Below are 12,256 nucleotides of genomic sequence, written 5' to 3'. Positions count from 1 at the left end.
TGTTTTTTGTTTTGTTTTGGTACTTCAGTGTACTTTTCTTTGTCCTTTACTATTTGGTTTGTTGCCAGAACACTCAGTAGACATTTGGTTTTGCAGGAAGAGCTAGACGATGTGAAGGTGAAAGGCACAACCCTTTTGCCAGCAGTAGCTGCCTGCCTTTCATAGAGGGAAGAAGCTGATTGTTTCAGGAGGCTTGCAGGTGGCCAGCTGTGACTGACAGCAGCTTCTTTACAAGGGATTCTGTGCTCGGTGCTCCCTCCATGGTTATAGAAAAGGCTTCATTTTACAAATGGAATTTAAGTGCTCATTTTAAATTTTGTGATTATTTCATCACTACACTGACTCATTAACATTAAAGAGATCAGATATTTGAGAAATGGGTGATACCAACATGGTATTGGGGGCATGTCCTGCACAAAGTTTTGTTTAGGCATGAGATACTTAGCATTGCATTTCCCATTAGCCTCTGTGAGAGAAGTAGTCCATGAACTGGGTATAAAGGAAAGAGAGTAAATATTAGTATATCTTGATTAATATCTTGATTAAATGTACTTCAATCACATTTCCTTTTAATATTAGTATCTTTAATATCCACTAGATAATGGCAGGCAAAATTTTGATGAATTTTAAAAATCCATTAGCTTCCATGATTTATGTCATTGGAGTTTCCTCTGTGTCCCTTTCTAGAAGAAACAAGTGAGAAGAGTCTTTCATCTTCTCTCCCTCTCTCTTCTTTTTCCTTGTCTTTCTACTGGGGACCAAACTCAGGGCCTTGCATAGGCAAGGCAAGTACTCTACTATATACCCAGCTCCGAGTGAGTGTGTATGAATATATGTGTGTGGGTGTGATGGATGTGTGTTCAGATGCACATGCCCATGTGTATGAGGCCAGGTGAGGACACTGTGTTCTGCTGTATAACTCTCTGCCTTACTCCCTTGAAATAGGGCCTCATTGTACCTGGAACTAGGCTAGCAGCCGGCAAGCCCCAGTGATCCTCCTGTTTCTGCTTACCATGCTTTTGGGGTTACAGGCTAGCACTGCTTCTGTGCTCAGATTTTTACTTTTAAGATTGATTTGATGTGCATGAGTGTTTGACCTGCATATATGTACATATATGCACCATGTGTATGGTTGGTACCTGTAGAGATCAGAGAATGTCAGATCCCCATGCACTGGAGTTACAGATGTTTGTGAACCAACATGTGGGTGCTGGGAATCAAACCCAGGTCCTCTGGAAAAGCAGCCCTCTCTCCAACCCCTCACACTGTCTTTTTATATGGATTCTAGGGATTTAAAACTGTTTTGGTTTTGCTGGGTGGTGGTGGCACACACCTTTAATCCCAGCATTTGGGAGGCAGAGGCAGACAGGTCTCCAGGTTCCAGGACAGCTTGGGCTGCACAGAAAAACAAAACAAAGCAACAACAGCAAAAACTAGTTTGGTCTCTAGGGTCTATTTACTAGCCACAATATGTATTATCCTCTGTTGACTATTTCCAGCCAACTGAGAAAGTTCCATCTAGTCCATGGAATAAACATCATTACATGTAGTTTTAACAGAATCAAGGAAGCAGTTCTTATAATTAGGTTTCTAAAATAAGAAATTAATCTTGTGGCAAGGCAATTTTGATTAATACATTTTATTTTAAAAACACAGTATTGTCTTAAGAGAAAGAAAAAAATGTTTATTGAGCAAAATTACTTTGGTGGTAAATTTTTGTAAAATCCCTGGCAGCTCAAAAAGCTTCTTGTCCCTTTAAATTTACAGCCGTGAGACTGTAAACTGATAAGTGTAGGTGAGTACTCTAGCATATCACCTGATAACACCTTGTCGCCATAGCATCAAGAGCAGGTGTATGGAGTAGAGGAAGAGGGAAGGAAAACATCCATTCTCACATGGTCCCTTGCTTTGAGTAGACTCACTAAGTATTGCTATGATTTTCTTGAGCCATGAGCCTGGTGTTTATAAGGATTTCCTTTCAGTTTAGAGTTAATCCATTTAAGCTGCTGGGTACAGGGATAATGTTGGTTTTCAAGATAGACTTTTACCGCATTGAGTTTGTTTGAAAAATGATTCAGCCATTTTCTTTGCCTGTTTCTTAAATATTGCTGTGTGCATCATGTTTCTAGGTAGGTGAGCCCGTGAAACAGTATGAAGAGGAGAAAATAGCCTTAAGGAAACTGGCCCACAGGAAGGATGGCCTTCTTGGACAATCCAACTATTATTCTAGCCCATATTCGACAGTCACATGTGACCAGTGATGACACGGGAATGTGTGAGATGGTTCTCATTGATCATGACGTTGACCTAGAGAAGACCCATCCTCCTTCAGTGCCTGGAGACAGTGGGTCAGAAGTTCAGGGAAGCAGTGCTGAGACTCAGGGCTACGTCTATGCCCAGTCTGTCGATATTACCTCAAGCTGGGACTTTGGTATTAGAAGACGCTCAAACACAGGTAAACTCTGTCTTTAGTTCTCTTCTTAACTAGATCAGTAGTCAGCTGAGAGAGAATGGCAGTGTTGGAACACGTCTCTTAGGGAGTCTTTGTGCCTAGTCAGAGAGAGTGGCTGAGCATCTCTGTGAGTGGAAGAGCCTCTGGTGTGGGGCTGTTTGGAGGAAGTAGACAGGAGAGCCTTGTGTAAGTGGAAGGAACCTTTAGAAAAGGACATGGCCCTGTTTTGAGACCTTAGAGTCACCCAGTCTCAAGTAAATTTCCTTGAGGGAGATTCCAGGGTGACAAAGAACTCTTAATATGGGAACAGGATAGTCCAGGAGTACAGGCACCAAAGTCAATACAAGAGCAGGCTAGCCCAGGAGTGCAGGCCATCGAAGTCCCAGCTCCTGGAGGAGCAGTGGGATATGGGTCAGGAGGGTGGTTTTAATAGGATTCCTACATAGAGTGAGGGAGGCAAAAAAATGCCCCTATTTTGATGAGTTCCCCTTACTTTCTTAAGTTGGTCACTAACCTTTGATCTCAGTGGTTTGGAGATGCTCCAATTTGGCATATATATTTAGTTCTTAACTTTTAGAGGCTCATCATTGTTCACTGTCCCATTGATAGTGCTTTTGTGATCTTCCCAGGAGAATGCAATGTGCCAAGGTTTAGGGGAGGGGAGGGGGAGAGAACACATACATAAATATATATACATACATGCATACATACAAGAGACAGTATTTTAGGAATCATTTTTTTTTAGACCATCATAAAATACTATCAGAATTAGTAGCAGTAGCCTGTTAATCCCAAGGAAAGGGAGTGGCAGAGATGGACAGCACTGGAAAATGTTTATTTTCATGGGAGTCTTCTGGCAGAGCTGGGTACACCTCACAGTGAAAGGCACATTGGAGTTGGGTTCAGAATGCAGTGTCTGTGACATCAAAAAGAATAGTCTGCCCTTAAGATGAAAATAGCTAATATCACTTCCCAGTATCTAGAAAGACTTTTATCAAAAGAGGGTTCAAGTGAAGGTTTGCATGTAATTTAGAGCCGCTGGCGCTCAGTGCTCTAGTTGGAACATCCTTCTAAGTCACTGCGATGATATCTTCTGTGACAGGCTGGGTACATTTTACCAGGGAGGTGTTGCCCAGTGAGAGCATTATGATGATATTCCTGTGACTACACCCTCCACAGTTATTAAGTACAGTGGAATGTGTTTTTCCTCAGTGGATTTGGTTAGGTATCGTGACATTATCAGAATGCTTTTTGCAAGCCAGGGCAGTAGTGGAGCACACCTTTAATCCTAGCACTCAGGAGGCAGAGGCAGTGGATCTCTGTGAGTTCAAGGCCAGCCTGCTCTAAAGAGCTAGTCCCAGGACAGCCAGGGCTACACAGAGAAGCCCTGTCTTGAAAGAAACAAAACAGTTGTTGTTGGTGGTGGTGCACACTGGTAGGATTTGCGGAGAAAACAAAACAAACAAAACAGAATGCTTTTGCCAGCATAGTTTTTAAATTTCCAGCAAGATTATTTCCAGTGTTGCTCTCCCACAGTGCTAAGGAAGGAATGTATGGTGTCCATCCTTGAAAGTGCTTGTAAACAAAGTTGATCTTAGTTGTTTTCTTGTCAGTGTGGGTGCCTGAGTAGAATGTGGGAGAGTAGCAAGAGAAAACAAGCTCCGAGAGAGGCTTGCATTCTGACTCCTCAGTTATGGCTGGGAGCAGCAGTTGCTTATGGACACTGGTGATCTTTCTTTGAAGGACCAGGCCACTGATTTTTGAAGGTTGAAGGTTGATCAGTCAGTGGCAATATAATCACAGATGTGTGATTTTAGGTGACTTTTGTTGCTGATATTTCTTTAGTTAAAACACTGAGGTGCTAGCACTTAATTGGAACTGGAGGCTGTATTGGTGATCGAGGAATTTGGTTTTTAATCTTTAGAGTGCATCTTAAAGTTTTTTAAAGAAAAATTGTTCTTTTTAAGATTTGACTAATGTGACAAAGATACAAATCATTTATTTTACTACCTATAAACTGTTTCAGCCCACTGAAGAAAAGCTATGCTAATTTATATAGCTTTGACATTTTATAATTTTCATGATTTTTAGATAAAGGATTTTATATTTAAAACTTTAATAGTCTAGTCTGAGTTCATTTATCTTTAATTTTTGAAACGGGTAGAGTAATTCATAACAGTAATTTTATTCCTGTAATGTAATATTCACTTCAGTTCATTTGTGCATTAAAATTCCTTTAAGACCGTTATTAATGATTTATATAATGAAATGTCATATTAATCACAGAAGTTTTCACATTTTATTATTCTCTTCCATGTTAATACTATCTTTATGATCTCTATTAATGTTTTATATCCTCTAATTTCAATTATAAATCAAGAATATTTTCATGTTTTTGTTGGTATTTGCTTTTCAGGGGTGCCACCTTTAAAATTTTATGACTTTCTCCCTCCATCTGCAATATAAAACATCTTTATTCATATAAAGGTAGTTAATTATGTCTTTGTTTATAGTAAACTTTCATTGACAAACTTATAGTTATAATATTTCTTTTCAAGCTCAAAGATTAGAACGACTCCGCAAAGAGAGACAAAACCAGATCAAATGCAAAAATGTTCAGTGGAAAGAAAGAAACTCTAAGCAATCAGGTAAATGGAAATAATTTTCATTTATGATTTGGGATTTGTATATTTAGTTTATATCATTATATATGGACTTTAAAAAAATCTGTCCTTCTAAGTCCTTTGGGTGATAGCGTTTGTGTTTGACCTTGGAGCTCAATGTGCTGTGTACGTTGGCCCTGTGGGTTTGGGCCCTCTTTTCACACTATTTTACAGGGTCAATTTGGATAGAAGGCATTTTCTAAAACCACTACTCTGGTGCCTTCTGGGCCAAGGATAGTATATACTTTTGCAAATCAGTGTTTAAGTTATAGATTCATTTGTACAGTTCTATTTATTTCTTTATTGTTTGTGTGTGCAAACCCATGCACACATGTCATCCTGCATGTGTGGAATCAGAGGTCAGCTTGCAGGAACCAGTTTTCTCCTATCATATAGGTTCAGGGGATTGAGCATGGGTTCTTCACCATGGCAGCCAGAACCTTTACCAGTTGAGCTGTCTTGCCAGCCTCATTTATATAGTCCTAATCTAGACTTTTCCCGCGTCAGTGACCACAACACCCTTTTTTGTGTATATATCCTGACTCTTTCAGCTTAAAATCCATTCTGTTGCTGATATTGTTAGCATTGAGGTTTTGTGTTCATACACTATATGAATACATAGGCTGGCCATTTTATGTATTTTAAATGCTTTATTTTCAGCAAAAAGAAAAAATTTTTAAGTTCATTACTATGGAGATGGCCCAGTCAGGAAAGTGCAATGGCAGGCCTGGACTTCCAGTGCTGAGAACGCAGTGGCCTCTGCATGAGATGAGCATGCACACACACAGTCTTAAAGTAGTCTTAAAACAGTTTACACTGGCCAGGCGGTGGTAGCGCACGCCTTTAATCCCAGCACTCGGGAGGCAGAGCCAGGCGGATCTCTGTGAGTTCAAGGCCAGCCTGGGCTACCAAGTGAGTCCCAGGAAAGGCGCAAAGCTACACAGAGAAACCCTGACTCGAAAAACCAAAAAAAAAAAAAAAAAAAAAAAAACCAGTTTACACTGATTAGATCATTTTCCAAGACGTTCTCTTTGTTTTTTCCTTTAAAAGAAATGTCCTCTTTGTTCTCCCAGTACCTCCTTGGCAGGTGATGGATGCCTCATAAATCTTTGTTGACTGTCTCCATTGCTGCCAAATATTTCTGAGGCTGGCAATGTTAATGGTTGCTACGTAACTAGCAGGGCTTCCTAGTGTGTGCTCAGCACTTCCTGTTCTTCACCCTATGCAAAAGTGGAGGTATTGGTGCTTATGGCTGCAGGTGGGACAGGCCAGGGAGACCTGATTAAAGTCACACAGCTGGGAGGGAGAAGCGTTTCACATCCAGCTTTGTCTTCTTGATGAAGCACACTGCACTTGCTTGTTTCTTCTGCAGTGTTGTCGTTAGATCCAGTTTCTCAATGACTTCCTCTAAAAGATGCCTGTGCAGAACCAGAAATCCCATTGCTATTCTGAGACAGCACTCAGGAGCCTGAGGTAGAAGAATCGCAAGTTTAGAGCCAGCCTGGGCTACCATTTCTTTCTCATATTGACTTCTTATAGTTCTCAGTTGTTTTTTCTTAATGTGTGTCATGTTCATGTGTGTTTTTTTTGTTTTTTTTTTTGTTTTGTTTTGTTTTTTTTTTGGTTTTTCGAGACAGGGTTTCTTTGTGTAGCTTTGCGCCTTTCCTGGAACTCGCTTTGGAGACCAGGCTGGCCTCGAACTCACAGAGATCCGCCTGGCTCTGCCTCCCGAGTGCTGGGATTAAAGGCGTGCGCCACCACCGCCCGGCTTCATGTGTGTTTTCATGTATGTGGGTGCATGTGTGTGTATGGACTAGAGATTGACATTGGGTACCTTCCTCAGTCACTCTCCATCTTATATGTGGAAGCAGGTCTCTTGTCGAACCCAGAGCTTGCTCTTTTGACTCCTGTCTACTTCTGCCATGACATGCTGGTATTAGAAGCTTTTACGTGGATTCTAGGAATCCAGACTTTGGGCCTTGCATCTGCTTGGTAAACACTTTATCTGCTGAGCCATCTCCCTATCCCTAGCTTTGCTTTTGATACTCTAAAGATCTGACAGGGCTGCCTCTGTTGCACCTCTCTCCATTATATTTAACATGGCCTGAAAACACTTGAATCCTTCACCTGGTTTGTTTTGAAATTCCTGTGTTTTTCAGTGCAGTTGCTGTGAATCCCCTCTTAATGACAGTAAGAGATGGTTTGAGCTCTGTTTCTTGGACTACCCTTTATTTGCTTTCTTCACTTTCAAATTTTAAATATATAAATAAAATATAACATGAATCGAGCTCCTGTGCTGTCTGCAGCATTCCATTTCAAACTGGAGAGTGGTCTTCAGCTGGAGTGCTCTTCTCCAGCTCATTCCACCACCTTCACTCTGTTGAGAATTTCACAGAGTGTGCTGGAGAAAAGGACTGCCCCAGCTTTCATTTGCAATCACTCAATTCCTTGTGTATTTACACTTCCCTCCCTATATTTCCTCCTCCTCTTTTCTGTCTCCTACATTTCAGGAACTGACTCTGTGATCATATTTCTGGAGCAGGTCGTTAATGTCTGTTTATACTTGGAGATGTTGACCTGCAGTGTACCCTGCTTCATGGCTCTTCTAAGCAGTTATCATGAGTGTGCCGCATCAGTGCACAGAATAATGTTCTTGGAGGCTTCTGTAGGTGGGGCCTGTCATCTCCGCTGAACACTCTGTTATCCTTAAGCTTGCTAGAAGAGTGGAGTTAGGAGTTCACTAAGCATAAGCCTGGAAAACTGAACAGCACTCTTTTATTTTTAAAATTATGTCTCTGTGCGCATATACCTATGCTCGGGGGACCAAAGGAGTCAGAACCACCTGGAACTGGAGTTAAAGGTGGTTGTGAGCTGCCTGACTGGTGTACCGGGAATCAAACCCAGGTCCTCTGTAAGAGCAGCATATGCTCTTAACTGCAAAACCATCTCTGCAGCCCTGGCCCTTTGCTTTCACACATCTTTCAAACACATGATCTCTCCTGGGGACAAATATTATATTGAAATCCTTTTGATTGTCCTTGGAAATTTGGGATCAGCACCATTTATTCTTTTTTATCTACTGCTTCTATTTTGTCAAAATTCTTTCATTTGTCTTTTATGTTGTTCTCACTGGAAGAGCCAGCATAACTACCATGAGTTCTCCTGGAATGTTCTTCTTCTTCCCACTGGTTCCACGACATCCAGTCAGTGCTACCATGTGTGTGTGTGCACGCGCGCGTGCGTACAATATGGTGTTTATATGAACAGAGGACAACTTGAAGGAGTTGTTTCTCTCTACCATGTAGGATAAAAACTCAGGCCAATGGTCTTGTCAGCCTTACCCACTGAGCCACCAGGCTGGCCCTAGTGTGGCCTTCTCATAAAGGAGTTAAAAGTCTCTTGGATGGAGGATGGACTTTGTGACATAAATCCCCAAGACATGTTGTACGGGAATGCTTAGAATAAGACCCTCCAGCCTTGCAGTGGTAGCACACACCTTCAATGCCAGCACTCAGGAGGCAGAAGTAGGTGGATCTCTGGTGAGTTCTAGGACAACCAGGGCTACACAAACAAACAAAAAAGACCCTCTGAGTATCCTGTGACTCAGACTTCAGGGACACATGTGGACATAATGTCATCAGCAGTCTACTTTGTCAAGAGTTATGTCACATCAAGGTCAGAGAGAAGAAATCTGAAAAATTATAAACTGCCAGTCTCACACACAGGGGGAAACCATTGTTTAGATTTTCATGTATTTATTGTAAATTTCATTTATGACGTGGGTAAATGTATTTTAAGTTGATCACATGATCATTTGTGTGCACAAATAGTGCATAAGTGTATCATTTTGTAATGTCTATAGATTCTCCAACATGTCTTATTAAGGTTATTTCCAGATGTTTTTATTTCCATTGTAAACAGCAAGTTCCTCATAACTTTTTAATTTATACTTGTTTATAAATATTTTAAATTATAAGAGCTTTTTAATTTTCTTTATAAAGAACTTGCTTTTTTAAAATATAATTAATAATTTAAGAAACTATTAATTTTCTTTGTAATACATGTTACATATAAACTTTCTTTAATATCAGATATCTAATCTATTGTCACATTTTTCTGATTACCTTGAATTTTTTTGTTTGATTTTACTTTCTTTAGATTTGAATCTAAGGTTTATATATTACTTTTATTCACATTTTATTTACTATTTTTGTGCATGTGTGTGTGTGTGTGTGTGTGTGTGTGCATGTGTGCACATTTGTGTCACACTGCACATGTGGAGATCAGAGGAAAATTTTATGCAGTCAGTTCTTTCCTTCCACCTTCATGTAGGTTCTGGGGATCTAACTCAGATCCTCAGGGTTACATGGCAAGTGCCTTTGAGTCATCTTGCCCACCAGCCCTATTTACTATTTTTTTTTCCCAAGGCAGATTATACATATAATAAAGTTTATAGGTATTGAATGTACAGTTTGATGACTTTTAACAAATGCATATTCCTGTGACCAACACCCCAATTACATGTAGAGGAATTCTGTTGCTCCTCAGAGTTCCCCTTTCTAGTCCTTATGTTCCTCAGAGGCAACCATTTTTCTACCTTTTATTGCCACAATTTAGTTTCACCTCTTGTAGAAGGTATTCTAAAATATAGGGCAGGTGAGGTCACACAGGATGTAAATGTAGATGGAGAAAGAGGTCAAAGCCAAGCTCTGGAGAATTTGAGTGACCCAGGGAACCACGGGGGAATCTACAAGGTGGCTGTGAGAGACTAAAAGCCAGATGAGGTAGAGTCCTAGGTGAGAACAGTGTTTAACGGGGGTGGGGGTGGGGGTGGGGTTGACAGTCATCCAAAGGCTTCAGGAGGTCTGAGGGGTGATTCAGCTTGAGCTAGAGCAGGAGAAAGGAGTTTTTGGGTTATGTTTTTTTTTGTTTTTTTTTGTAATTTCCATGAGAGTTAATTTGGTAGAGTGGTATGCCCAGAATGTTTGGTTGGGGTGTGTTTGAGTGATGAGAAGGACGGGATGGCAAGGATGTAGGCAGTGGTTCTCAGGAGCAGAGAATTGGGCCAGTAACTAGGAAGAAGGGTTGGGTTTTCTCTGTTTAATGAGCAATACTGTGTGTGTTGCTGGGACTGACTGAAAGTGAAGAATGAATGAAGGAGGAGTTCTCTGGCTTGGCAGAAGGGGCATGAATTTTGTGTACAAGGGAGGAACCAGGCTGAGAAAGAGGTTCTTCCATGGTTTGAGGAACAAAGACAGAAAGATGTGCAGGTGAGAACTTGTTTCCTTTTCCCTGTGGCACAGAGAGCTGGAGAGGAGGTGTTGTCAGGCTAAAGTGAAAATTAGTCTGAATAGAAAGAGCTAGTACATCATCACGTCACACATAACCCTATTGGAAACATGTTCAGTAAGTTACTCCTGCCTGCTTTGCCTCTTTCTCTGTGGAGCCAATAGGAATCTATCTTTTCAGCTCAAGAGGACAGAGCACATAGCACTGTTAATAAAGGACCATTCCTTTCTCAAGTATGGCTATAAAACTTTTATAGAATACATGTAGCAAGTTAGTTGTAACATTGAAAATACCACCCAAGTCTTCTTGCAATACAGGTTCTTCAGATGTGCATTTGATAGTCTTAGTCACTGGTGTGACTTGCTGTGAAGAGACACCATGACCAAGGCAACCTCTTATACAAGAAATTATTCGTGTGGGGACTTGCTTATAGTTTCAGAGGGTTAGTCCATGATTGTTGTGGTAGCAAACAGACAGGCATGGTGCTGGAGCAGTAGCTGAGAGCTTTATATGCCAAACCAAGCAGTAGGCAGAGCCGGGAAGGGTAAAGACAGGGAGGAAGGGATGGATGGACAGACCAACACTGGGAATGGTGTGGGCTTTTAAAACCTCAAAGCCCAGCCCCAGTGACACACCTCCTTCCACGAGGCCACACCTCCTAATCCTCCCCAAACAGTTCCACTAACAGGGACCAAGCATTCAAACATAGGAACTAATGAGGACTGTTCTCATTTAGACCACCACACATAGGTTAAATGTGTTTGTATGCCCACAATCCAGATTTAGGCATCATATGTTTAAAGAGTTTGATCTTCTGACAGTGACCCCCACCCCCAGTTCTGCTTTCCATGGTTTTAGTTACCTGTGGTCAACCTTAGTCTTTGACAATTTTAAGTGGGAAGATTTAGAAGTAAGCAATTTGTCAATTTAAATAACCTATTACAGGATGTTTTTATGATTTTTAAAAATTACTAATAATTTTTTACTGTTACTGTTTTATAAATTAAAGTTTATCATCAGTTTTATGTGTAGGAAAAATAGCATAGCCATACACACTTAACCATTTGAGATACATTCACAGAATTATGTCTGGCAGTTTTGTTGTTGAGAGGATAATCATAGGAAGTGCTGGCACAAGCTAAGATGGTCATGCAGTTTTATGGAAACAGTGCCATACATTTAGCCCATGTTTGGTTGGAAGTGGCAGTGTGAGTGTATTTGCAGGGATTGGTACTCTCTGGGGCTTTGGAACCTGTCCCCTGTGGAGGGGGCACTTTGCTGTCTGACTCATGCACTAGCTCTGTAGAGATTCACTGGATAAATTTACTTCACCAGCCTGTTGGTAAGCTGATGTAAAAAGTTGTAAAGTGACCGTTGGAGAATTCTGTTGATTTCTCTTTATTTAATTTGACATTGTTGAAGAGTTGAATGGGGTTGAACCTGTTGATTGCAGATTTAAAAATCTGAGATTGACTCATATAAAAGTTTTAAGTGTTGACAGTTTCTAGTATTCATGAAATGGAAAAGTATGACTGTAGGCGGATATTAACTTTGACAGCCAGCTCACGAATAATGACACAGAGACTTGTTATTAATTATGAAAGCTTGGCCTTTACCTTAGACTGGTTTCAACTAGCTCTTATAACTTAAATTAACCCGTTTATATTCATCTACATTCTGTCACATGGCATTACCTCTCTTTCATCTTGCACCTCCCGTTTCCTCCCTGTTTGGCTGGTGACCCCACCCTCCTAGATTCTTCTTCCTCTTCCTTCTGTTCCCGGAATTCCTGTCTGTACCTCCTGCCTAGCTGTTGCCTATTCAGCTTTTTATTACACCAATCACAGCAACA

General features: G+C 40.8%; 1 protein-coding gene across 6 annotated transcripts in view; it reads left to right on the top strand.

The window, feature by feature from the left end:
• Mapkap1 (MAPK associated protein 1) overlaps window positions 1–12,256 on the top strand; it is a 216,499-nt gene that overhangs the window by 24,937 nt on the left and 179,306 nt on the right. For 4 of the 6 annotated variants that reach the window (XM_052726308.1, XM_052726309.1, XM_052726310.1 and 1 more), the window contains exons 2-3: window positions 2,130–2,455; window positions 5,011–5,100. The exons of 1 other annotated variant lie outside the window; for it this stretch is intronic. In XM_052726308.1, the coding sequence (XP_052582268.1) occupies window positions 2,197–2,455; window positions 5,011–5,100 (349 nt within the window). In that variant the 5' untranslated portion in view covers window positions 2,130–2,196. The remainder of the gene's footprint in view (window positions 1–2,129; window positions 2,456–5,010; window positions 5,101–12,256) is intronic. One more of the 6 variants, XM_052726312.1, reaches the window with a different exon arrangement.

Source organism: Peromyscus californicus, unplaced genomic scaffold (genome assembly GCF_007827085.1).
Source record: "Peromyscus californicus insignis strain IS unplaced genomic scaffold, ASM782708v3 Scaffold_7__1_contigs__length_154581171, whole genome shotgun sequence".
NCBI lineage: Eukaryota > Metazoa > Chordata > Mammalia > Rodentia > Cricetidae > Peromyscus > Peromyscus californicus.
Note: the sequence above shows the minus strand (reverse complement) of the source record. Positions and strands in the feature narration are given on the sequence as shown.